Raw genomic sequence first — 26,832 nt, 5'->3', positions numbered from 1 at the left:
TTAAAAAGCCACTTTTTTAAGATAAGGTTGATGGCATTGACAAACTGCAAATTGTACTGCTGTGGCTGATGTAGTGTATGTATAAATTCCTTGCATTGTCTGTAGTCGCTAGGGAATTTCTCACAAATGTCTCGAACCACACATTACCCGTTGAACGCGGAATCCCACTTTTCCATTAATGCACCATGTAAGCGCTTGATAGGCCACAACCCTGTACCATCTCTGTAAGAGATACAGAAATAGTTTATCATCTTGTTTGCGCTGTCTTCTAAAATATAAGACATTGGTATGCTTTTAAAAAAAGTACCTTTGCGAGCAAAGTACTGACAGTATTATTGTTTTCAAGTAGGGATGAATTAGAAACATAGGGAAATATTGTTTTTAACTTTAAAGTAAAAGAAATGTAATTGTTAGGTTGTTAAATATAATGTTCAATACTTTAGCTTGAGCTACAAATGAGACCTTTTTTCAAATCTAATAATAATTCTATCTCCAGTGAGCCATCAAAGTTATAATGTAATAGGAGAACAACATAACATGTTAGTAGTCTAGGTTGTCAAAAACACATTGTATAAAGAGGAAACGCACCCATTACTTGGATTACGAGGGCAAGCTGTTGCTCTAACTTAGTGCATCAGGACCATCATCATTTGCAACACAGATCTTGTAAGGCAGGCTGCCCTGAAGTCAAGCAGCTGGGTAACACATAGCAGGGGTGTCTTCTTCAGCTGTGTAGGCCAGCGTTTTCTCTGCAACAGCAGTCCTCCACCAAAGTTGGCATCACCTTACATCGATGGCAGGTACACCATGTGGAAACGTCTTCCATGCGAATAGGATGATAATGCTCTGGTGTTTGACCGTCACGAATTTCATCAGATTCCCCTTCACTTTGGCTTCTTTCCCTCTCAACCATTTCCTCTTCTGTATACTCGTGCTCATACAGGTAGGGTTGAATTGTTGCCATAATTCAAGAGTATTGAAGTATAAAGCCAACAGTGAGAAAAATAAAAAGGTTTTTTTGGATAAAGTAACAAAATGAGGTTTTACCTTGAAATGAAATGTTAATGAAAAATAAGAGAAGATACAGACATGTAATTAAACATACCTTGAAACATACAAAACATACTCTGCAACAATCCTTGTATTGTTAGGAGGAGTTTCGATTCTTTAATAATTATTCTGAATAATATTTTAAAAAACCAAGAATACACTGATTTACTGGGTAAAACATAGTGGTGTAACCACACCTGCCCCACCTCTTCTTCTTTTTTTTTTTTGTGTCAAAAAGAGATTAAGAAACCCAAATACCTTATGTACCAAGTATACCCTGCCAATACGGAGAGAAATGCTGGTCAAGAGATAAAAACAACCGGCAATTATTCAACATGAATTATATAGTGCGACTAACAGCATTCATCTTAAGTACGGTGTATCAAAAAGATAAGCCCCAAACACTTAGCTAAATAAAAGCGCCTTTCAGCATATGCAAACGATTTGGGTTTCAGGCCTGTGACGCTCCGATTAATATCTCGGAACGCCTTCACGAGCCGCAAGAAAGCACCCGATTGAATGGCGAATGCCATCTTGGCATGGAGCCGTCCATGTATAATTTAATATAGTTTAGTATAGTTAGTGCCTGGATTTAGGCATATTAATTGTAGTTTTGAAGCAATATGGCTAATAGATAGATGAGAATTAGGTAGTTACCCAAATAGGTAAAACCTTGATCCATATTAGTTCAAACCCCACTGGCCGTAATGGTTCCGGTGGGGTAGCCTTTCCAATCATGGACCAACATAGCAGGCGGGAAGTCCAACATGTATGAATCACGGGCACCATATTTGGCATGAGAATGCCTGTGTGCATTCATATAAGTATACCAGCTCAATAGGGTGCATTGTTGGGTGTCCTGACCCACGTTTGAGCTATCATGCTGCAACATTTGGTGCTGTGGGCTTAAAAAAATCCAAGATGGCCAAAAAGCCCACATGTGCGCCAGAATCCAGGAGAACCACGCAGTTTGTGCGTACACCAAACTGGCTGCCTAACTTGCCACCCACCAGTGCGAGCATGATGGGCCAGGGTGCCCTGAGTGGAATGGGGTCCAAAGGTAAAACAGCAGCTCAAAAACGTTTTAAAATTACCTTTGGTTTCTCTGAATGCCAGCTCAAAATGCCTATTTTCAAACATTGCAACACATCCAAAAATCTCACTGAACACCAGCAGACATCTGGCAGAATGAAGTTTTGTGTGCCTACAAAATCTGGGAAGATGAAGAGCCCAAAACAATGTTCATAACAAAACTGGCTGAACTATGCATGTCAGCAGCCTAACTGAAACTGGATTAAAACCACCAAAATCGAAATGTTTAAATTAACTGAGTGACCTACTTTTGTGTGTCACATAGTTTGTAACTGTTAAAATGTCATAGTTTTGAACTTAGAATCAGCATTCTAGCTGCATATGTAAAAATTGTATTGACTTAAACTGGGGAACAAAAAAATGACATGTAGCTAAAAACTGGCTTAAAGAGATTCCAATTCTGCCTGACATCTACCCCCACAGGAGTTAAAACCTGCTCAGCCACTCTTCCCCTTGCCAAAAGGAGTTGTCACCTCTCTGATTAGATTATGGGTGGAGCAGCTGGGGACTACAGGGAGATGAACAAAGGCCTGTCCTGGACTCAGGCAAATGTTATATTGGGGGCGTCGTAAAAGTGGCTTCCTCTTAGGAGAAACGGGGAGGGGCAGCCCCCTCTGAGGACAGGCTGAGCTTAAAGAAAGTGGATAAACTGGTTTCTCAACCATGTGACCTGGGAAGACACACCCCTGTTGGCCAGAATATGATTTTAAGAAAGATGTATAACTCATGGTGCGGACTTGTCAAAATTATCTAAATGATACCTTAATTCTTGTGATTTTTCTGCCCACATTTTAAGAGGTTTTAGGACCCGGTGGTATGATCTGGGGGTTTACGATCGGAAAAGAGGTTGTTACTCTAAATGTATGCAGGTTAAAAATCTGACACTTCCTTATCTAAATGCCCACATGCCTTGCACACAATTGTATAAATTTGGAGAAAAATCCGATATGGGGAAAGCTACTAAAAAGCGCAAAATTTTGCCATTTCTGAATGCAAGCCCCCAGGAAGAGCAGAGTTTGAACAGATTATACCTCATGTGATATGTGATGGGTGCATGTAATTTTAAACAACTGCGTATCTGTGCAATATGTATGTGGGTCAAATATAGATTTGTGTGTAAACTGACCAGGGGAGGATTCTCTGACCCATAAAACCTACAGCATCACTCTGACTCACATTTCCTTCCCCCAATCAAGGAAGAGAGAAAAGCTTGACCAATGATCAGTTGAGAGAGGGGCTGGATTAGTGATGCTGCGCACACACCCACTTTCAAAAGACATAAAAAGAGCCACTGGAAGCTAGAGAGGACATTCAAATCCAGTTGCTGCGGAGCGTTTTGCCGGACCACACAACATCCAGAAGATACCAGTTCCAGACTGACTCCAGCTACATACTCCAGAACCTAGAACTTATACTTTAGAACCTAAATCAGAGGCCTAAAACCACAAGCTGAGTTCTCTGCAGCAGGCCTCAAATCATTGCAAGCTACTCACAGCCGGGCAAGCTGCTTGAATCCCTTGCCAAGAACTTTTGCCAGGACCAGTGCAGAGATCCAGGAGCCGTGCAGAGACCGCTGTATCCGGACAGACCAGACCAGTGCCAGACCAGACCGTGCAGAACCGCAGACCCAGAGACCAGATCGCTGTGAAGTGCCACTAGCCTGATTGATCAGATCCGTGACGAGGTCCAGTCCTTCCAAAATATATTGTGAGTACTTAGGTCAGATTGTGACAGAAATAAGCTCTTAGTTTAAAATAATATAATCCAAACTATTTTAATCTAACCAGAACTGCCTCCTAGAAGTTGTTACTTGTCATGTGTAAAGCTGCACAACTGTCACCTGTCAATTCTGCAGCTGCAAGCTGTCAACTGTCATTTTGAGTTTACTTTAAATCCGAAAAACTACCTTTATTTAATCGTCCGTATCTCTGAAACCGTTTGGACTAGGAACTTGGTTTAACTTTCCTCTGAAAGCTTAGGATCTCATCTTTCTAACAAGCATACTCCTCCTTATACTTTTGCCGTAATCACGATTCACACACTCGCGAATTTTACCGCGATTTGCGATTTGGTTAAAAATCCAGCCACGTGTAACCATCAGCAGTCATTTCATTCCTTGCTAAAAATTCGTTTGCCTCTTAATCACCATCTCTGAATCATTGCTAAAGTGAGCCTGAACTCATCCCAAGTATCTCTCACTCACCCTGAACCTCCTAAAGGGAATTAAAAGCATTTTCAGCATATTTCTCACTTCATTGCCACCACATTCAAAGCACTTGGGCCTGTGTTTTAAAACTCATACCTGTTTTCTCTAAGCTTGCTGGGGGGGAACTGAATTTCGTATTGTATTTGATTGCATTCCTGAGAACTGTGTGCTCCTCTTTCCATCTACTTCCATGTCTTACATTGCATAGGGGAGGGGGGTGAATTGCCAGAGAAAAAGTGATTATATTATCTTTTGCTAAAATCATCTCAAGTATTTCTGTACTGCATTTTATTCCTCATTGCTTTTCCCTTGAAATCATAAAAGTATTTTTGCTACTTGATCCATCCTATACTAACTCCTCATTGATTATAAAGAAGTGTGCTAGTGTCAGATTGCCCATTGTTGATTAACATTATATTTATAAGGGCGATATCGATTATTAATTTATTATAAAGCGTGGTATCTATATTTTGTCTTATTTCTCAAATAAACCTTTTAAACTTGCAAAACAGAACTACTTTTTGGCTCAGTGGGGTCAGGGGGATTCTAAGAGAGGGGTGTTATATAGGGGTTGTCATCCAGAACTCATGAACTGGACATAAAGATATATCAATAAGGGTTTCCATTCAGTATCCCAGACTAGGCATGGACTTAGCTGTAGTGTTGAATTGAATCCTCTTACAGCATGTAATGTCGTATTTAACCCTGTAAGCCATTGGGTATAATTCATAAAGATAATAGAGGAGCCTTCCCAGAAATGTTCAGGAGCAACCCACGAACTAGGGGAGCTCCTGTGGAGTATTAACTCCTGACTTACCACAACAAATTAACTGACCAAAACGAACCAATCAAGCGCCATTTGACATTGGGTGGAATCCCGTATTAAAGCAGCCACTGATACAAATTTGAAGTAGCATTTGATTTAGGCAGATATGCTACCACTAGCAGGAACTGCAGCAGCATATACCTGTTATCGAGGAGGATATGCAAGAAAGATATGTTGTGTGGGGCAAGAGGGTGTTCTGACCCCAAACACTATGTATGTGCTCCCTGGCATTGGCTCAGGTGTTCACTAAATAAATATTTTAACTCAAAATGAGCATCCAACCCTCTAACAAAGCACAATGTATGAATAGATACATCTATTCTGCAGTGTCCCATTGATGAAAAATGTGGAAGGTAGAATCAAAAAGTGCAAACATATCCAAATATATAGGTATGACTTTGTTGAATATGTGACCACAGTTGCCATGTCGCTGCAACCCAACCAACTACACAAGATCATAGGCGATTATTAAAATATGCAAACAATCCATCATATCAACCATGTGTAGACATCTTTAATCTACCCAATCGTATGGGGTAATTTGATTGTAAATACTTGAATTATAAAAATAGTGCAAACTCGTGATCAGTGACGGTCCTGTATTTAGAGATTAGACGTGCTACATTTTTCTACGTTTGAGTTCGCTGTTCCATTCTCGTTTTGGTGAAGCAACCTGCATGAGTCCTACAAAGTGAGGATCTTTAATGTTGTCCATCTGATGATGCTTCTGCCAATGGAGGGCCAATGGATATTTTGCATTCTGACCCCCAATCATGCTTGGGTGTTCTGGATCCACATTTTGTTAATCTTGCATGGTACAGCAAACAACCTCTGCCTCAATGCCAGTAAGACTGAGATCATTTGCATAGGGACCCCTGCTGCTGCTTTCCCACGTTCACTCTGGCTGGCCTCCCTTGGCTCTGCGCCCACACCCCCCTGCGAGGCTAAACACCTTGGGGTCATCTTCGACTCCACTCTCCTTCTGCTCTCACATTTCGGACATCTCTAAACAAATCTAACAGTCAGCTACACCTCCTCAGAGGTACTGTACCTTTTCTTACTTTCCCCCAGCGACTTACTGTCTCCAGAGCCCTGGTTCTCTCCAGGCTGAACTATTGCAACAGCCTCTTCCTCAAACTCCCTTCTGCCCTGCGCCTCGTCCAGAACAGAACTGTGAGACTTATCCTTGGCCTCAAGCCCAGAGACTTCATCTCTCTGGTGCTGAAATCTCTTCACTGGCTCCCTGTGGCTGTAAGGATCGAGTTTAAGGCCCTCTGCATTGTCCACAAGGCTTTCTGGGGCCAGGGACCTTCCTACCTGCAACGTTTACTACCTAAATACTGTCCCTCACAAGCCCTCCACTCATTTACCTCCAACCTTCTACGAGTCAGCCAGTTCACCATACAGAGATTTGGAGGGAGATCCTTATCCTCCGCAGGTGCCTCCCTCTGGAATAGCCTCCGTGCCGCCCTCCGTCTTGAGCCTGATCTTCTTAAGTTCCAGAAACTCCTCAAGACCTTCCTCTTCTCCTCTTCCTTCTCTTTCCCTCTACCCTGCTAACCTAACTCTCTGCTCTTTCTTTCTCTCCCTCCTCTTCCTTATATTTTGCTGACTGGCCGCCTGGTGTACCTCAGAGTCTCACAGGTCCCTGGCACCCCCACCAGTCCTCTCTCGCACTTGCCTCTGGGCCCTACACCCCACACCCTACACCCCACCCACCTTTCACTGCACTTAATAACCCAAGTGAGTGGCTCTCTGCGCTTACCCCAGTCTCCAGTCCCAGTGCACTTGGACCTCCCCCTCCCTCTGACGGTTCTGTACACTAGCACGATCCAAATGCACTGTGGCTGAAGATCGTCTGTCTGTTCCCCCTGTCTTCACCCTTTAATTGCACTGGTAAAACTGCAGAATCGCCGTCCGGCCTATTTGCTGTGTCGTCAACTGTTAAATGTATTATACGGACTTACTCTGCCTGTGCAGACTATTATCGTCTCAGAAATTCAAGGGCTCTGAGCGACTGTGTTCCCACCCTCCTTGAGCACTTTGAAACACTTGCCTGTCTATAGGCGGTTTATAAATAAACAATACCCTAACATACTTCCGTATGTAATGTCAGCCACAAACAAAAATAATGCAATAGATTACATACTTGGTGTTACAGTTGATGAATTGCCGAATATGATGAGACCCCAGTCTGCCAAAGTTATCAGTGTTAAGCCTATATGGCACATGGAACCAGTACCACATTTATGAAACCAAACAGGTTGATTCTTTTGAAGCCAGTCTCTGGATTTGGGTGGGTCTGACATAAAAGAAGGACTCAAAATTCTCCTTAAAGTAGATGCTTAACTAACTATATGCGATACTGGGTTTAGATTCCAGCCACCCTTTAATGTCTTTATCCCTTATTAGTAGGTGCCAATGTTTTTTGAGGATATTTACTCCGTGACTATCAGTATTGTACCTAATAATGAATCTAAGCTCATTGCTTGCTTCAGAGCCCCCTTTTCCCCTTGGCGTCAGAAGGGTGGATTTCTCAATTTGAGCCACTTGTTGCTCTGCTTTAATGAGTGTATCCCTTGACTAGCCTCTAGACAAAAACCTGTTGGGTATTATATTTCACTCCTTGTGGTTATCCAAATTCTGGCTGCAGTTGCATTTAGTCCTGATATATTCCTCCTTGAGGATATTGGAGATCATTGTCCTCTTATGGCAGCTGTACAATGCTGATCTTAAAATTTAGAAAGAAAATACTGGAGCTACTTGACGTATGCGTAAAGGATAATCCTACACCATTTGCATTAAAATAAGTGACAAACTCTAATAAAGTCTGCTCTGTTCATCTCCAAATCTATATATCGTCGCCAAAGATAAATGTATGGTAAAAATTGATGATCAGCAAGTACGTACGTTTGTTCGAATTGATGCATAAAGAGATTTGCGAGTGCAGGTGCAAAACTAGCTCCCATTGCCATGCCAACAATTCGTTTGTAGCATTTCCCATGAAATAGGAACACATTGTTGTTGAGAGGAAAAATGGAAAACTCTTTAACCATCTCAATATGTGCGTGAAAAGAGGCAGATTTGGCTCACAAAATATTTAATTGGCTAAGTCACATTGAATGGATGTGTAAAGCGACTTGACGTCTAGGTAAAAAAGAATATTCCCCTTTTTGCATTCTAGGTCATCTAATATGTGTAACACATGCATTGTGTCATGCAAGTATGTAGGAGTAAGAATGGCTTCTTGCAATAAATTTTGATATAGGGAAAGGGGGGTTCGGTGACCCATCCTCTCTCACTCAAAATGGGCCTGCCTTCTGGTATTCGAACACAACTCTTGTGTATCTTGGGTAAGAAATATATGGTTGGTATGGTTGGGTGTTCCAAAGTCAAATAACACTTCTCTGTGTCAGTCAGCAAACCAATTCTATGCCATTTGTCATCAACTTCAGAGCACACATTACAATGGTCTTTGGTTCTGTGTAGCAGCCTGGTGTAGTCAAATGGTTATGGGCCATTTGAATGTAATCCGACTTGCCAAGAATCACAACATTTACCTCCTTTTGCTGCTTCCTTAATAATCAAAAGGTCATTTGAAAGGAGTTTCCCCAGAGCTAGCAATTCATGAGGTGATAAATTAGATTTGGAAGTACGATGTGAGTGATCTTACAGAGAAGGAATGTCACAAATAACTGCTTTGTAAAATGTATTGTGCTCTAGCAACTTGAAGAGTCTCTTGAGCTAGATGGGATTACCAATAAAGATCTCAGACCAAATAACCGGACAGACTCAAAGAATATGGCAAAGTACTTCTATATTCTCAATTTAATAAAGCAGGGCAAACTGGCAGACATCGGACTGATGCTTACACACTTACACACAAACTTGATTACACAGAGGTTTTGTACCCCAATATGCATCATCCATGACGTCATCCTACATGGCAAACTTGTAAAAGTTGATGGGAGGGATTGGTTAGGGGAACACATCTACTTATAGAACACAGGGGTTAGTTCACCATTGACTGTCTCATCTATAAGGCACACCTCCAATTACCTCTAAATACTTATAATACTGATTATAGCGGTAGAGCGGACAAAATGGCAGCGGATTGTCTATGCAACATTGTATAGCACGTTACCCCATAAACCCACTGATTGGTTGGCATCCCAACCTTGGACTTTTCGTTTGGCTAGCAGCATGTAAGTGAAACGAAACCCAGGTGCTTGAGTCACGTCCGATTACTCCCCACTTACCCAATTAGTCCATCTCCCATCAGTCCAACCATGAGCCAGAGTTTCCCATCTGCAGTTGACCTTGTAGCCTGCTCTCTGTTCTGGGACATTCAAGGGAGTGTAAACGCATCACTATCTTTATCCACAGATTAATAAATAGCCCTTGTTTTCAACTTCTGAATCACGTTTGAAGAGACCAAAAATGTGACCATTTCAACCTCTTATTAACTGCTATTTGATTCAATTATGCTGGGTATCATTGCTCCTCTTGGCCTCCAGAGACTTGCTCACTCCATCTTGTACATACTTTATACTTTTAATTGTACAATACTTGCACATGTTTTCTTCTTCTTTAATCTAAGAGAAATATGTCTTGGCTTATCCATCTGCTTTGCAGCTATTCCTTAAAAATATCATCCTTGATCCCAGGCCAACATAGACTCCTCTTTGTTTTGCACACAAAATTGTTTTCAAGCATCTCCTGACTCTGCATCCCTTTTCTGTCTCTGAGGTAGCTGGATTGAGTCTTAGCGCGAGCTGGTGTCCATCTTCCATTTATGGCCATCCTAGCCACGTTATATATTCCTCTATAGCAAACTTCTACATGTCTTATCTACCCTGTGTTGTTGCATATTTACACTTATTGATCAGCAAGTTACTTTATCTTATTTTCCATACATGATTACTTTATCATTTTTTACATATTTCTATTGTCACTTCAGTTACATTGGCACTCAAGTATTTTCATATGGTTTCAGTATCTCTGCCCTCATCAGATTTCCCTCAGCACTCCGTGATGTCCAATGGTGAGTGCCGACATCCTTCCACATGATATCCTTCCACTCTCTCAGAGCGAGGATACATTAGATATGGTTGACTGACTGCATATCGTCTCTCGTACACTCGATCAGGTTTGGGTTCAACACATGGAGTCCCATATAGTGCTCTTCTCCTACTGTTCCAATATGACAGCGATGAGGGGCGGGAGTTAGGCATAATGCGTCCACCTGCTCCTCTACAGTATCAATAATATTATCTCCCTGAAACACAGGGGTACATTTACACCTGTTGGTGAGCTCAGTAATTTTAATGGCTTACTGTTTAATGTTGAGATTATTGAGAACATCCTGTACTATAACTTCCTGTACACTTTCTTTGTCTTCAATTGATACAAGTAATGTTTAGTTTCCATTGAATCATCTGAAAGTGACAATTTGGGTACTGGTACAATATACTGTTTTACTTGGGTAGCAAAACAATGTTTAAGCTTGGATTTACGTATACATTTGAATAAATCAATCTGGATATCTGTGTAGTCATTAATAGATGAGGGTGCAAATGAAAATCCTTTATTGAGCAAAGTTGTCTTGTACAGTGACAATTGATACGAAGACTGGTTACACACGAGAGTGTTCACCTCCCCTGATTCTGCGCTCTCTGTTGCCAGGACCGCTTGACCAGTCGATCGGGTTCTGGGTCGTTTTCTCTTATGGTGTTGCCCACCTCTTTTACCCCTGAATTGCCACTCTGTGTTGTAATATTTAAAAACATGGGGTCCTGGAACCTGACATGTTTGATATTGGCCCTGCGATTCGCTTTTTTGAATCTGTGGATCTGGTCCAAAAAAGTAGAGCTTGTTGTAATAGATTGTTCTGTGCCAGCATTAATTGATGGGCCTGAGACTGAATCTGCCCTACATATAGCTGATCTAGGCCAAGTCGTTTTGAATTGATTTGCATACAGTGGTACCAAGGCAAGAGGTATTTTTTCTCTTGTCCGTTTCCACTTTTTTTCTTTCTTTTCCTTTTATTTTTTGGGAATGATTTGACTTTTACATTTTTTGGTATTATTATATTTAATGAATTACAACTGGATTTTATGCCGTTTTGTATATATAACCTCAGTTCTAAATGGCACTGTGTAAAGATTAGTTATTGACAAAAATGACTCTTTGATGTACTGTAAGTCCTTTAATCAATTCCAAGTACATTAGATCCAGATCATCAGGTCAGGTTCATAAAGTAGTAACTTCATGGGGACATCTACAATCACCAGCATCCTCTCTCAGGGTCTACATGGCCAACTGACTCTCACAGAACCCAGTCATACCACAACATTCTACCAGGTAGCATTCTCTGTCACTCACTCCAACGTTCCATTGATTCTACCAGGATCGAGGGGAGGCTTATTCACTACACACTGTTTTAGTATGTGGTTTGTGTTACATATTCAAGCTGGAAGAAGACTGAAGGTCGAAACACATGTCGGCTGTGTGTTTTGGTGAAATCTACATTTCATCTCTGCAGTGGGATTGTACATAATTTCAATTTAGTTCCTTTGAGGGTCCAATTGGACACAGGGAAGGACCCATTTGTCAAAATCAGCGGGTTCAACTTCTGAGTGCCTGTCCAATGAGATTGTTTAAAAGTCCTTTTATGTATATTATGATATTTCTTTGTATTTGTGAAAGGTTTCATTAAACCAACCACAATAATAAAGTCCTATTATTTGGGTTTCCTAATAAATGCAAACACAAAGTGAATATATATATATATATATATATGTTCTAGCACCCATTATAGCGGATAGTTTGCCCGTTTAAGAATGATTTGCGTTACAAATATTTGTTTGTAAACTTCAGAATGGAGATCGATGAGGAAGAAAAAGTTCTATTACATATGTCTATATTTGTAATATATTAAAACCATGAGTTGGCCCCCCTATGCATATCAGTAAACATTTGATTGAATGTTCCATTCTCCTAAAGTTACTTGAAGGAAGATGGTGAATGCGCCTCGTCGATAATATTTACGTCACTGGTCGCTTCCGAACTTACCTTTGAAGGAGGGGGCAATTGAGGCACATCATTACATTTTTCGTACGCTGCCAATTTAACAGTTATGCGAAGTCTCAATGATTCACTCTCGGAGTTTATTGCGTTGAACGGTAATGCTACGGTCGAGGCCTGCCAGGAGAGGGTGCTCTATGCTTGTGTCATGAAGTGTTTCCTAAAACCCCCGTCTTGCCTGGCAGTGCCGCCATTGACGGCATATCAAATGTAAGGAGTTTTATTTCTTCTGGTCTCTTTCTAAAAGCTACACTTCTGACTTGTTTAAGATCATTTTAAACAGAATTTTGCTTGCACTGCGTTAAATTAGTTTTATTGGGAACACATTAACTTGAATTTTGACATTCACCAATCTTGTTAATGTCCCCCTTTCCAGGAGTACTTTCCGCCAGGGCCTGGTCGTTGGAAGCAAGCCTGTGATCCACCCCGTCTTGCACTGGCTTCTTCAGCGAACCAATGAGCTGAAGAAGAGAGCCTACCTGGCACGTTTCCTGGTGAAACTGGACGTCCCAGCTGAGTTCCTTCAGGATGATGTTGTGGCCGACACAAGCAAACAGGTATTGCGTTTGCTGGACTCTGCGAAAGCAACAATCCAACCAACATAGCTGCAATTTTTTATATCATTGAAAATAAAAAAACACATTTCATGTCAATGTCCACGTATTAATAGCTCCTACAAGCACTTCACCGCTCTGAGGCTTGTACCCCAGCACTTTCACAAGGGGAACCAACCTACCCCCTATGCTACCCTACTTATGTCCTTTGACCTGGCAGGGTCCTTATGTCCCTCAACCTCTCCTTATTCATTTAATGCAGCCCATACACCCATCCATATGCCGTTCCATTGAAATCCTACATACAACTTTTGAATTCATACTTGTCACTATATTGAATTCATTTTTACACATAGAGCAAACCAGATCAAGCTGTCGTTGGCTGTAGTGCTATGTTAACTTTATTATATTTTCTGATATTGCAATTGGTCTCACAAAGTCTTTATCTGAGATGACATCCCATTGTGGCTTGATCTTTGCTAACTATGTGGACGATACCCAAATAATGGTGAAACTGGCAGTCAATCGAACTACCACTGCCCCCATAGTTGGTGAATGTCCAAATCTTGGATGGATCAAAATCCATTAAACATAAACCCAACCAAACCTTAAATCCTGACACCACGAATGCAACCTTTTTGGAAGGGTGCAGCTCCTCTTGGCCACGAACCTTTGGCCCATATCCCATTCCTCAAGAATGTCACACAAACACCAATGTGAACAGTATTTGCAATGTCAAAGGGCATCGCTCCCAAAAGATGCAAATATTTCCAGGATATGGCAATATCATTTCTTCAACAAACAAGTTGTTTACATATATAACGCTCAAAGAAGACTTTTTGAATGTACAAAAGCTGTACTTAAAATTCCAATCACATTTAACATATTCAATAAAGATACCAAAATGTTTTATCATTTACAGAAATATATAACTTATCAAGTTAACAAACAAAAAATTCTCATATTAAGCAAATTCTTAATTATTGCTCAAAGATCTTCTATTTGGTCAACTCGGAGTGCTTCGGCTAAAATATTACCCTTCTTCTTCTTCGCGAGTTTCAGTATTAGACTGAAATACATAACAATTGTATGAGTGCGAGAGAGCAAGACGGCGAGACCAAGACCAAGCACCCGGATTGTAGCCGAGTGAGGTTTTAGGCAACATGAGCAATTCAGAGTTGCCTAACAACTGTATCATGTACTGGGAGTTGTGTAGTGAACGATAACTACTAAGACTGAGAAAGTACTCTTCATACCCCATGAATCCTGGCAAACAAAATAAATAAAAACCCTTTTTTGCACAGTGTCAGTTTGTTGATTCCGTGTTCCTTATTAGACTGCTGATGAATTTTACATCAATCACTTTTATGAATTTAATCCATGTTTTTGTAGTGTTATTTATGTAAATGTGTTTATTTAGAATATAGGTGTTCCTACTAGAAACAAGTACAAAACAATAAACAGTAGGTGGGACAATTCTGAGTCTGTTGCCATTCAATTGAGAAAAGGAGAGATGGTTGTGGGCTGTTGGATGATGGCGGGTTGGTAGAACAGAGACAAGTGACGGGAGAGGCACATAAAACAGACCAGCATTAACATGTTATAAGGTATGGTGAAGTGGGGTGTGGGAGTATCACAGAGAAGAGGAAGGGTAATGTGAGAATAGTTGGATGGAACACTTTCTTGGTTAAAAAGGTCGCGGAGAAGGAGCGGAAGTGAGAGCAAGCCAAAAGGTGGTTAGGTGACCGATAGATTAGGAGTGAAGATCAGTGAAGGGGGCATGGTGGAATGTAGAAAAAGCTAATCTTTGCTAGGTAAGGGGCAGCAGGTCCATTGTCATGGATAGTGTCATGAACCTGGTGGAGTTATCACTCATTTCCCAGGGGCGTCCTCCTCCCATGTGGCCAGCGGATGGCAGTCCCTACCTGATCCGGGCTCTGTGGGTGGCTATATGAAGGAGGATCACATGGGAGGAGACCACCTCTGGGGAGATGTCATGGCTTCATCGGGTGAGACGCGGTATTCCCCTTTTTCCTTTGGAAATGGCCCTCCCATACCTAATACCCTCATGGCCTATTGTTATACATCCACTCATTCTCCTCTGAAGATTCGGAAAAAGCTTTTCCCCAAACTGGCCTATGATCACACATCTACTCGTGCTCCTATAGAGAATAGGAAAAACCTTTTGTCCAAACCTATAGACCAATTCTCCACGTTTGGTCAACCTTGTGAGACCTTTGAAAATACTTATTCAAGGTTGTCAGAATCAATTTGCAACAATGGACTCCATGTCCCAGAGTTCTCAAAATACAGGGACGAAGAAGATCAATCAAAGAATACAGATTGAAGTAGGCCGCAGGTCCAGCTAGTGCTCTAGTGTTCGCTTGCGTGCACCTGGGCCCAAGAAGTTCAAAAGGCAGAGAGTCTGCAAGGTCTGCTGCTGGTGGGAGGGAGCTGAACCTCTCCATGAGAACCGAGAAGGAGAAAGGCTGGAGTCGGCGTGGTGGAGCTAGGATGCTCGCGGACGAAACAAGAAAAAGCTGCTGCACAGAGACATGCTGCGGGAATGCCAAGAGGTAGTGATGGACTCCTGGGCGTTCACAGGTTACCAATGGCAGCGCTTCACTTACCAGAACTGAGGCAGAAGCAGACTAGACTCTTGGAGGCCGTGAGGGATGGAGGAAAGAAGCAGAAGCGTCACAACAAGGAGACTAGTGGAAATCCTTTAGCGACTGACAACGGGAGAATCCCGGAACACCATTCAGAGACAGTGAGTCTGCCCAAAGACAGTGGGGACCCGAGGAATATCGGTGACCACGCCGAATGCAGATAATTGTATGCAATATAATTGAGTGGTGAGCAAAAGGGCATATTTAAAGGGAAAGGAACCACAAACAAAACCCTTAGGAATATATGAATGGGTGCAATGCAAGCAAATAGAAAACCTGAGTAAGATAATATAGCAAGAGGATACCGTATCCAACACAGCTGATGAGCAATTCTGTAAAAGGGCAAAGGCCAATGATTACAAGTGTGTAAGAACAAGAAGCCATGGCAGGAGAGTATACCAGGCAATTACAAATGTGTGAATTTAAGAAGCTCTGGCAGGAGGGTATATAAGGCCATAATAATACATGTACAAGATCCAAAGAAGTCCTGAGGGGTAATCTCAGAACTGGACAAGAGATTGTGCTGACCAGGAGAAGAGAAACCACCAAGAAACCACCATGATTGACAGTTACACCAGTCATCTTGAAAGAGACAAAATTACAAAGTTAACCAAGTGCTTTTGTAAAGGTGACTGGTGACTGTAGGCCAAGAAATAACTGTTATTTGTGAAACACTCGAGAACAAAGAAGAATCCAGGTGAAGATAACCACCCTCTGGAACAAGGATGGTTCTTTAAGAACGTTTGAGTTGTAACCATTTATTCTTTCTTTATGAACAAATTTTACCAACCATCCATGGTTTAAGACATGTCCTCTTCACCTTAGTGTTAAGTTTATAGTGTGAGGGTCGGAATAGAACTTTGGAGACATGACAATTTGATTTGGACTTTCTTGACACAGCTGGATCTTTAGCTTTGGTTTAGGTAAGGAATTCCTCTTAAGAAATGGTCAGAGAAGCATTTTCCCAACCCCTTTTAACCAAAAACATGGCAAACGTGTGTACTACTTTTATTTCTAACTCCGCACAATAGCCACAAGAATACAACCATCTAATACGGAATTTCAAGGCTTTTATTGATCATTTTCAACCAGTGTTTCCGAAACATTTATGATGGACCTGCTCCGAGGGTCCATATGCCTTCCCTCACTTCCCTGTGGGTTCCCTCCACCCTAACCCATGTGTCCCTACTTCCTCAGAAGTTCCAAGTATCGATCAGTGAACTGTACTGTCTTGTCTCGGGCTCTTTCTACTATCTCACTCTGGGACTTCCTAAGGGTGCCTGGGTCTGTCTTTTTTTCTTTTCTTTTTTTTCTTTCTCCCCCCCCCCCTTTGCTCTTCCCTCATTCTATACCTCTCGTCCTCTGTCCTGATAGCCCTATACTCCCTACTTTGCTCCCTGCCCCAAGGTCCTGATCTCACCACACTCCTTACTCCTCTCTCCCTCACAACTGTCAACCTTCTCTCCAGTCTGCTCCCTTTCACCACTGTCACTATTGCCACGCTTTCACTACCCTCCTGACTCTCAACCATACATACTTCTCCACATACACTAACCCTCTACTCTCCTGTCATACACTCCCTTACATCCCCACACCACACTGTCCCCATCGGTACCACTCTTTCTCACATACAATATCTCACTGGCAATCTGTCAAATACATCCACAGTCTCTCCAGCACTCATTGCCACAGTCAGCTCTCCACCTCCTAGTCTTTTGGTCTTCCAACTCCACTCACTACCCAGTCAGAACAACCTTCAACTTGGGTTGGTCTGGCTGGTTTTTATGCCCACCCGATCCGCTTCTGCCTCCTATTGGCTTTACCCGTCACTTGTCCTGTTGGCCGAGTTGCACGCTGTGTGATAACCAGTTTGTTTCTGTAGCTTTGCCCTGGTTTTTCTTGGTTGCTGCACACGTATTTCTTTGAGATGTGTTTCTGAAATACAAATACAAGAAATCTGGCCATAATGGAGGCTGATCAGCATTGCAGAGGGGAGAGTAGGATCAGTGTTATCATGCCTGTTCATGCGTTCTTGTATGCCAGGGACTTGATCCCTCTGAACTCCCTTCTGCCACCTCTGGGACAGGTTAGGCTCTGGCAATGCCCTGGTAGGCTGCCTACCTCTAGTTGAGAGGGGTCCCTTCTCCCCCCGACAGGGTCTTAGCCCTGCCCTTGTCCTACACCTACACCCTTTCCCCAACGTTCCCCCTCCTTTCTCCTCCCACTTTCTACCATGGGAAAATCTTGATAAGTAGCCCGCATTGGCATGTTTCTTTCCCTCCCTGTGATCTATTTTGAAGTTATGTGGTCGTATATGTAGACACCACCTGAGTATTCATGGGTTCATCTTTTTTATTACGGGCCATCCCAACTAATGAGGCATGATCAGTGATTACAGAGAACATTTTGAGGACTTGGGGGATATCAACTTTTATACCTCGGCGCCCTTTTAATCCATAGTAAGCCGACGCGAGACGCATGAAACGAAACTTGTGAATTTTCAGGAGGGATTTAACCCATGACATGAAGTACCGCCTTGATTTTAAAAAGGATCACCTTGTGTTTCTTCGTGTTTTTGCACATGCATTTGGTTTTGTGGGCTAGGATGTCATCTGTAGCCCAGAATAAGTCTCTTTTTCGGCCTTGTGCTACCTGCGGCTTGAAGAAGGTGAACAAGGGGGATGTTCATATGGACTGTCTTTACTGTCTCTACCCCCATCACTCGGCAGATACCTGCAAGATATGTCAGGGGTTTTTGGCAGAAGACCTTGAAGGACCGTAATCGACTGCTCATATGTTGGCTTAATGAGGGCACGTACCCGGCTTCTGCCTGTGTTGGAGGTGGGGAAAGGCAGTAAGTCTTTGTCGAGGCCGCAGCAGTCGAAGGGGGTGAATAGCTCTTCGTTGTCCAAGCATGGTCGGTCGGACCACTCCAAGGGGGTCTGATGGTAGGCTCGAGAAGTCTGCAGTGTCGGAGAAAGTCCTGGCGAAGCCGAAGGAGTCTTCGTCGAAGGACTCGTCGTCCAAGGACCATTACAGGTCTTCGTCCAGCTGGGTGTCTTCGAAGCACCGTTCCAGTTCTTCAAAACAATCTGGGTCTCTGGTGAAATTGAAACCAGGGGACGTGGTTCCGACGACGAGCTCATCGGCGGTTGCTCCGTCTTCGACGGTAGTGCTGCAGTCTACGGTCCCGTTGTCGACGGTGGGGACATCGCGCCGTCCACGACACTGATGGATAGTGGGCTGATGCTGTTATCGTCCACGCAGATAGAATCGGAAGGGCTGTTGTCGATGGGTGGGGCATGGCAGTCTGCCGCCCTTGAGTCTATTCTCCCTGAGAAAATGTTGCAGCAAGATCCAACTACATTTTCTGTCTCTTTGGAAGTGGAGGAGGAACAGGAGCTGGTGTTTGACCCGACTGCTCTGGGTCTGCAGAGTATGAGGCCTTCAACATCAAGTGGAGTGGGGCAGGGCCGCCCGGTTATCTGCTGGTTAACCGCAATCTCTGCTGTCATTGCAAGTGCTGTCTAGGCTTCAATCTTTGTTGGGACAGCTGGATGCGAGGATGCCGCCTCTTCCTCCGAGTCCGGCGGTGCCGGTGGTTGAGGTGTTGCTTTGTGAGGCTCCTAGGAAGTCTCCTCTGGCACGGTTGCCATTGCTGTTGTTCTGCGAGAGTGTTCTGCGGGACACCCTTTCTACTGTATCGTCGTCGCCGACGAGAGATGACTCGTGGGACACGGATGCGGAGGTGGAGCAGCCCCGTAGCCCGGCGCAACCCTCGCCTCCGGATGATATTGGGGCGTTCCACGCCATGATGTGGAAAGCATGTCTGAAGTTTGGACTAGCGCCTGAAGAGGAACGTATGGACTGCTTCCTCTTCGACCATATGGGCAAGCAGAGGAAGGCGGTCTTTTCCGTGCCGATTCTCGACCACGTGTGGCAGGAGGGCCTGCACCCGATGCGCCACTCGTTTCCAGAGCCGGCTGTGAAAGGAGGTCTTGAAAAGAAATTCAAGGCTCTGGAGTCTTCCCTTAGATACTTGCTGTCGCAGCCCACGCCCGTGTCTGTGGTGTCGGCGGCTATGGACCTGGCGGAGTCAGGTTTTAAACAGATTAACAGTGGGGTTGTACGTTGGCGCCAGGCCTGGTTGAAATGCACTGACTTCCGCCGGGGGTACAATATAAGGTCATCGACATGCCCTGTGAGGGCGAACGTTTGTTCGGGGAGAAAATCAATGAAACCCTCAAAGGGATGAAGGAGGATACGGAAACCACAAAATCCTTTGGTTCCTTGCAGAGTGGAAGCTCTTTTCGCTCCTTTCGGGCTTTCTGTGGAGCCTCGGGAAATGCCCGGTTTGCTTCTGCCAGGGATCGTGGTTACGGATGCTCCAGTTACTCCTCCCAAGGGTATTGGCGGTCTGTCCTGTCGGCGCAGAAAGGTCGGGACTTCCAGGCTCAGCGAGAGAAAAGTGTGCAGTCCTCTAGGTCTAAGGGGAGGCAAACTAAACCTCAGCAATGACTGCCATATGCACAATCTGCTGGGGGGCAGGGTTGCCATCCACGTCGACGAGTGGAGAAGCATAACATCAGATCGCTGGGTGCTAGACATTGTGCCTCTTGGCCACTCGTTGGAGTTCCGGCGTCCTCCGGTTCCTATTCCGCCGGTATATGTACTGCAGCCACATCTTCCAATCCTGCGGCCGGAGGTGGTTTTCATGCTAGAGAAAGGGGCGATAGAACCTGTTCCGGTTGCAGAGCGGGGCTAGGGGGGTTTACTCCCGGTACTTCGTTGTGAAAAAGCCTAACGGCAAGTGGCGGCCTATTCTGGATCTTCGGGCGTTTAACAAGACTCTGCAACGCATTAAGTTCAAGATGCACACCCTTCAAGCTGTCATCCGGTCTGTGCAGCCGGGCGAGATCCTGGCGTCATCGGATCTGCAGGACGCCTATTTTCACATCCCTATGCGGTGGGGGCACCACAAGTTCCTGCATTTTGTGGTCAGAGAAGAACACCATCAGTTTCAGGTCCTCCCGTTTGGCATGAAGTCGTCCCCCAGGACGTTTACGAAGTTTCTGGCGCCAGTGGCGGGCTTCCTCCGGAGGGAGGGGCCAGGTAGGGGTCATCATTTGTACCCCTACCTGGCGACCATGCAGCTGTTGCAATGACTGGATTCGCCATCAACTTCGACAGATCATTTTTGACACCGTCCAGGGAGTTGGTGTTTCTTGGGGCACAGTTTCTTACCCGGCAAAATCTGGTGAAGCCTTCCGACGAGTGTGTGCAAAAGTTGCGGGCAAAGGCGAGCGAGTGGAAAGAGGGAGCAGCTGTTGGGGGCCATGGCATCGTGTATCCCTCTTCTGCCCAATTGCCGCCTCCTCATGAGGCCGGTGGAAGAGTTCCTCGTGGACAGATTGTCGCATAGTCGAGGATTGTGGTCAGGCAAGTTGGTGATCGACAAAAGCCTGTTGGACACCCTTCGCTGGTGGGCGTGCACAACCAATCTGGTGAGGGGAATGCCCTTGCTGGAGCCAGAGTTCCAGTTTACGATTGTGGCAGATGCCTCTCAGGTAAGGTGGGGGGGGGCACACCTCGACGGCTCGCAGGTGCAGGGCCTGGGGTCTCTGGTGGAGACTATGTTCCACATCAATGTGCTCGAGTTGAGGGCAGTGCACTTGGCCCTAAAGTCGTTTCTTCCGCACATCCGCAGATCTGTGGTGAGGGTGTTGACGGACAATACCACCACAATGTTTTATTTAAGAAAACAGGGGGGCACACATTCTCGGGTCCTGTCGAAGGACGTTTGGCATTGGGCTCTAGCTCAAGGGATCAGCATTGTCACTTTCCATCTGCCCGGAGTGCTGAATGTTCAAGCAGACGCGCTCAGCAGGGATGCCAGCCAGCTGCCCGAGTGGAGGCTGAAGGAGCAGCAGGTCTCGAGGATCTTCCGGCGATGGGGGGCCTCCTCTGTTAGATCTTTTTGTTACGAAGGAAAACGAGCAGTGTCTGGAGTTCACCAGGAGAGGAGCTCATCCTGAGTCCTTGGAGGACACGTTTTCGTTCCTGTGGACGGGTCTCTTCGTGTATGCGTTTCCCCCGTTCCCGCTCATTCGGCGGACCATCCAGTGGACTCAGAGGTACCAGTGCTGAGTGATTCTGTTGGCTGCGTTCTGGCCCAGGCAGACATGGTTCTCAGATCTCCTTCATATGGCAGTGGAAGAGCTGATTTGGTTGGGAGCGGCTCCGGATCTCCTGTCTCAGGACGACGGCACAGTATGGCATCACGATCCGGTGTCTCTTAGCCTGGCGGCGTGGCTCCTAACAACTCTTGAGTTCGGTCATTTAGGAATATCCCGAGAATGTCGACGGATTCTGGAGGCAGCGAGGGCGCCTTCCACAAATGTCTCGTACGGGCATAAATGGACGAGATTCTGTGAATGGTGTAAGGGTCATCCTGGGGTTGAACCTTTGAACGTTTCTCTGGCGCAGGTTCTCCCGTACCTGTTGCACTTGGCGGAAGGGGGGCTTGCATTGTCTTCCATTAATGTGCATTTAGCGGCGATCTCTAAGTTCACGAGAAAGCAACATGCGGCTCCTCTGTTCAGTGATCGTTTTTATGAAACATTTTCTGAATGGGTTTTTTCGGACATTTCCTCCAGCGAAGAAGTTTGAACCGGTCTGGAACCTTAATGTGGTCCTTTCGGCTTTGATGAAGGCTCCTTTTGAACCCATGTCGATGGCTCCCTTGAAGTACTTCTCATGGAAGGTGGCTTTTCTAGTGGCAATTACCTCGGCCAGGCAGATGTCTGAATTGCAAGCACTGGTCATTGACCCTCCTTACCTGAGATTTGTGAAGGACAAGGTTTTCCTGGCCACTAACCCGCACTTTATCCCGAAAGTGCCAACAGCATTTCACAAACTTGCCTCTATTGCTTTACCCTTGTTTTTGCTCATCTATCCACACCAGCGGAAAGGGCCCTGCATTCTCTGGACGTTAAGAGGTCCCTAAAGTTTTATCTGAATCGCACACAGGACTTCAGGAAGTCAAGGCAACTGTTTGTGGCATATGGTCCATCCAACAAGGGGCAGGCCATCTCCAAGCAAGGACTTTCCCAACGGGTTTCCCCTACAAATTTGTTTTGCCACACAAAAGCTGGAAAGCCTCTGAGAAGTGCTCCTAAGGCACATTCTACGAGGCCCACTGCCTCGTCGGTGGCGCTGTGGTCTTGGATACCACTGGTGGACATTTGCCAGGCGGCCTCTGGGGCGGTGCCGCATACCTTCACCAGGCATTACATGCGGAAGATGTGCAGGTGGGGTGTGCAGTCCTCCAACGCCTGTTCCAATAAGGTAGGCCCCGCAGCTTTGGGGTTTTTTCTATCTGCTTTGTCACTTGATGGGTTTGTTGTCTCATGTATGTGATTAAGTACTGTTAGTTGGTTTGCCTGTCACACACCTCCGCTAATTGGTTGTACTGCTATGTAATCTATTCACAGCATGTGAATCCATGAAAGATCCACTGCTGGAGAAGGGAGTAGTTTCTTACCTGTAACTCCATTTCTCCAGCGTTGGTATCTTTAATGGATTCACAGGCGCCTGCCTGCCGCCCCTGAAGGAATACCTGGGTTCGGGTTACCTCTACTTTGGAGGTTAAAATCTGAAGGGAAGCTAACTAAGTTAAAGTTACCGAGGTTTCCCATCCTGACTACAGGGAAATATTTACAGCATGTGAATCCATGAAAGATACCAAAACTGGAGAAATGGAGTTACAGGTAAGAAACTACTCCCTTCTTTGTGACAATGATCCCTTTTTTGTTAATTCGTTATCGACTCATTTTAGTGATTTAATCAGAACATAAAGTTATTTGGGGGGTGTGCCCTCCCCCTTTACATTGTCAGTATTAGTATTAAAATACAACCACAGTTTATCGTCCACATGAATGTGTGTACATATAGACTCAATCTCTCCTCTAAAACCATACACATTTTATTACATCATTGATCATTGATTTATTACATCATTGATTTATAGCATACATATAAAAAACTTAAAATTCTTAAATGCAGATTCACATGCAACTAATTAACATATAATCAACAAACCTAAACAAAAAGACGTAAGAGAACAACATTCATACCATTTTATCAACGTCTCATTTTAAAGTCAAATATATAGTTTTACACTGTATATTAGGGCCTGTGAGAAACCTGAAGGTGTCTCGCCTGCTAGTCCCCATTGTCATGAACCGCCATTCGAGTCCCTTCTGGACTTCGTGGTCCCTGACCCATAGGGGACTGAACTCAGTAGTACTCCCAACATGGCCGCTGAACGCAGAACGCTGTTTGCCAGTCTCTGCGTTGTACGCTCTACGTTCTACAAAGCAGACACACCCCCGCGACTCTGCGCATCTCAATGCTACCGCTTGCAGTAGTCGGACGTGTGTTGCCGGAGCTCGTTCAGCGCTTACTTTCGATTCCTGGTTCCCGTTCCCCTGAATTCCTCTTCTTTCTTCCTCCCCCTTATCCTTACTTTTGCATAGCCTGGATTTCCATCACATTCGGGTCTCCGAGTGCGAACCTCATTATTTCCTGGTCTTCATCCCGGACATCTGAGCGTATCCTGGAGCTGGGTCACGAACCACATGCTGGAATCCGAGGACCCACGCACGGGGTTATATAAATCCCGAACAGTGCGAAAGAAGACCTCTCCGAAGATCACGAGCAAACAATACAGACAGGTGAGAAGGGGGGAGACTTGTGACAGATTGAGACGACAACAAATTGATACAGTTGCAGAAATGGAGGCCCCAGTTCAAGACCTAATGCGAGGCATGCAGGAGTTAACAACTGAAGTCCAAAATCGTAAAGCCAAAAATGCTGCATTGAAACAGCTGGTCTTGTCACGTGACACCGCAACCAAGGAAAGCGTGTTGTTGGGAGGAGTAGTGGATAAATATGATGGCTCTTCAAAGACCCTTTGCGCCTTCCTCGATTCATGTTTAGTGCACTTCACCTTTAAGCCCTACTACTTCTCCACTCCCAGGGCAAAGGTGGGCTTTATGATCTCTCATCTCACTGGGAATGCCTTGACCTGGGCAACTCCCTTAGTTAATTCGGGCGACGCCCTCCTGGATGACTATGATGGCTTCGTGCAGGCGCTAAAGACCAGGTTTGATCGCCCAGAGCAGGTTTACAGTGCTCAAGAACGTTGACTGGGCTTTCAACAAGGATCCCAGGATATGCTTACCTATGTGACCCGCTTTAAACAACTTGCCAAGGAAGCAGACTGGTCTCCAGAGGCCTGTTTCACCCTCTTTCGAAGAGGATTGAATGAAGAGATAAAGGACGAGCTAGCCAGGGTAGCTCGCCCAAGTTCCTTCCAGGCTCTCATGGATCTTTCCTTGCAGATCGACTTTCGTATCCAGGAAAGAAAGGCGGAAAAGAAGAAAATTAAATCACCCTTTCAAAAGGCCTCTACAGACCATCCTTCTAGACCTGAGCCTGCAGCTTCTCCGACCACGGACCCAGAACCCATGCAACTTGGGGCCTTCCACGGACCCATAACCCCGCAAGAAAGGATGCGACGGATTCACACTGGTCTGTGCATGTATTGTGCCTCTGATAAACATCTTGTGAGAGAGTGTCCTATTGCCCCTCCACAGCGTTCGGGAAATGCCGACTCCCGATCCTAGATGGAGCACAGTTTCGGGAGAGAGATGTTTGCTCCACATCTATTCTATCCTTGAACTCTCCTGGATAGAACAAACTTGTGATTCTGCAGGCCTTTCTATCGCCTTCCAAGAAAGAATCTTACCCCATTCTGGCATTAGTGGATTGCGGGGCCATGGGGATATTCATAGATCATGATTGGGTCACTACCCATAACATTCCATATGAAGAGACATCATGCAACCTGTAGAGGCTATCGATGGAAGACCCCTCCCTTCTGGACCCATAACCCTTCAAACCAAAGAGATCCTGCTTTCTATAAACCACCATCAAGAGAGAGTCAAATTCGACATCATAAGATCTGCCCATTACCCAATGGTTCTGGGCATGCCCTGGTTACAGAAGCATAACCCCTACATCAACTGGGCAGCAGGATCCTTGTTTCTTGGTTCAGAACATTGTATGTCCCACTGTTTATCCCTAGACTCCTCGTCAGGATCCTCTGAAGACTCGCAAGCGAACCATCAAGGTCCACTCACTGTCTGAAATATCATGCAGATTCCCAGGGCCTACTAGGCTTATACAGTTGTATTTTCGACCGCCATAGTTCAAGCTCTTCCCCCTCACAGACCTGAGGACTGCGCCATCGATACTGAACCCTCAGCGGTGATTCCTTTTGGGAGGATGTTCATTCTATCAGAACCTGAGAAAAGAGCCCTCCGAGAATACTTGGATACTAACTTGGAAAATGGTACCATACGACCATCCAAGTCCCCGGAGGGAGCTTCGTTGTTTTTCGTTCCCAAGAAAGATACCAAGGAGCTTAGGCGCTGTCTAGATTATCATGACCTTAATCAATGAACCCTCAAGGACCGCTACACGTTGCCCCTCATCTCGGATATCTTGGAAGCGGTAAGAGGAGCTGTAGTGTTCACAAAATTAGATCTCAGAGGTGCCTACCATCTCATCCGTATAAAAGAAGGTGACGAATGGAAAACAGCCTTTAGAACACCCTTTGGTCATTTTGAATACTTGGTTATGCCCTTCGGACTTGCCAATGCCCCAGCCGTCTTCCAACGTTTTATGGACCGGGTGTTCTCCGATATGCTGTGCCTCTTCGTCATTGTATATCTGGACGACATACTGATCTACTCTAAGGACCATCTGAAGCATGAAGATCATGTTAAGGCAGTTTTACAACGCCTACGTGAACATAAGCTCCTGGCTAAACCCGAGAAATGCCTTTTCCATGTGTCTACTGTTCACTATCTTGGATTCGTCCTTAGCCCAAAAGGAGTTGGAATGGACCCCTCGAAAGTAGATTCCATTCTATCCTGGCCTGTTCCAACTACTGTAAAACAAATTCAATCCTTCCTGGGGCTTGCTAACTGCTACCGGAAATTTATACCCTCTTTTTCGGAGATTGTACATCCGATCATTACATTGTTAAAAAAAAAAATACCCCCTTTCACTGGACAGCAGCCCAAGATGAGGCGTTTCAACGGTTAAAGTCGGAGTTCACACAAGCCCCCATCTTAGCCCAACCTGACATTGATCGACCCTTTCTTGTGGAAACTGATGCCTCCAACTACGCCATCAGGGCAGTCCTGAACCAGGAATTTGATGACAAGCTAGAACACCCCATTGCCTATCTTTCTCGCACCTTGACTCCTAGCGAAACCC

At 44.9% G+C, this 26,832-nt stretch overlaps 1 protein-coding gene across 1 annotated transcript in view; it reads left to right on the top strand.

The window, feature by feature from the left end:
• IFT81 (intraflagellar transport 81) overlaps positions 1–26,832 on the top strand; it is a 1,594,755-nt gene that overhangs the window by 278,285 nt on the left and 1,289,638 nt on the right. Inside the window, exon 4 of the mRNA XM_069619559.1 lies at positions 12,637–12,817. Coding sequence (XP_069475660.1) covers positions 12,637–12,817 — 181 coding nt within the window. The remainder of the gene's footprint in view (positions 1–12,636; positions 12,818–26,832) is intronic.

This window comes from Ambystoma mexicanum, chromosome 10, assembly GCF_040938575.1.
Source record: "Ambystoma mexicanum isolate Mex_15411 chromosome 10, UKY_AmexF1_1, whole genome shotgun sequence".
Lineage (NCBI taxonomy): Eukaryota > Metazoa > Chordata > Amphibia > Caudata > Ambystomatidae > Ambystoma > Ambystoma mexicanum.
The sequence above is the reverse complement of the archived record's forward strand: the minus strand, read 5'-3'. Positions and strand labels throughout refer to the sequence as shown.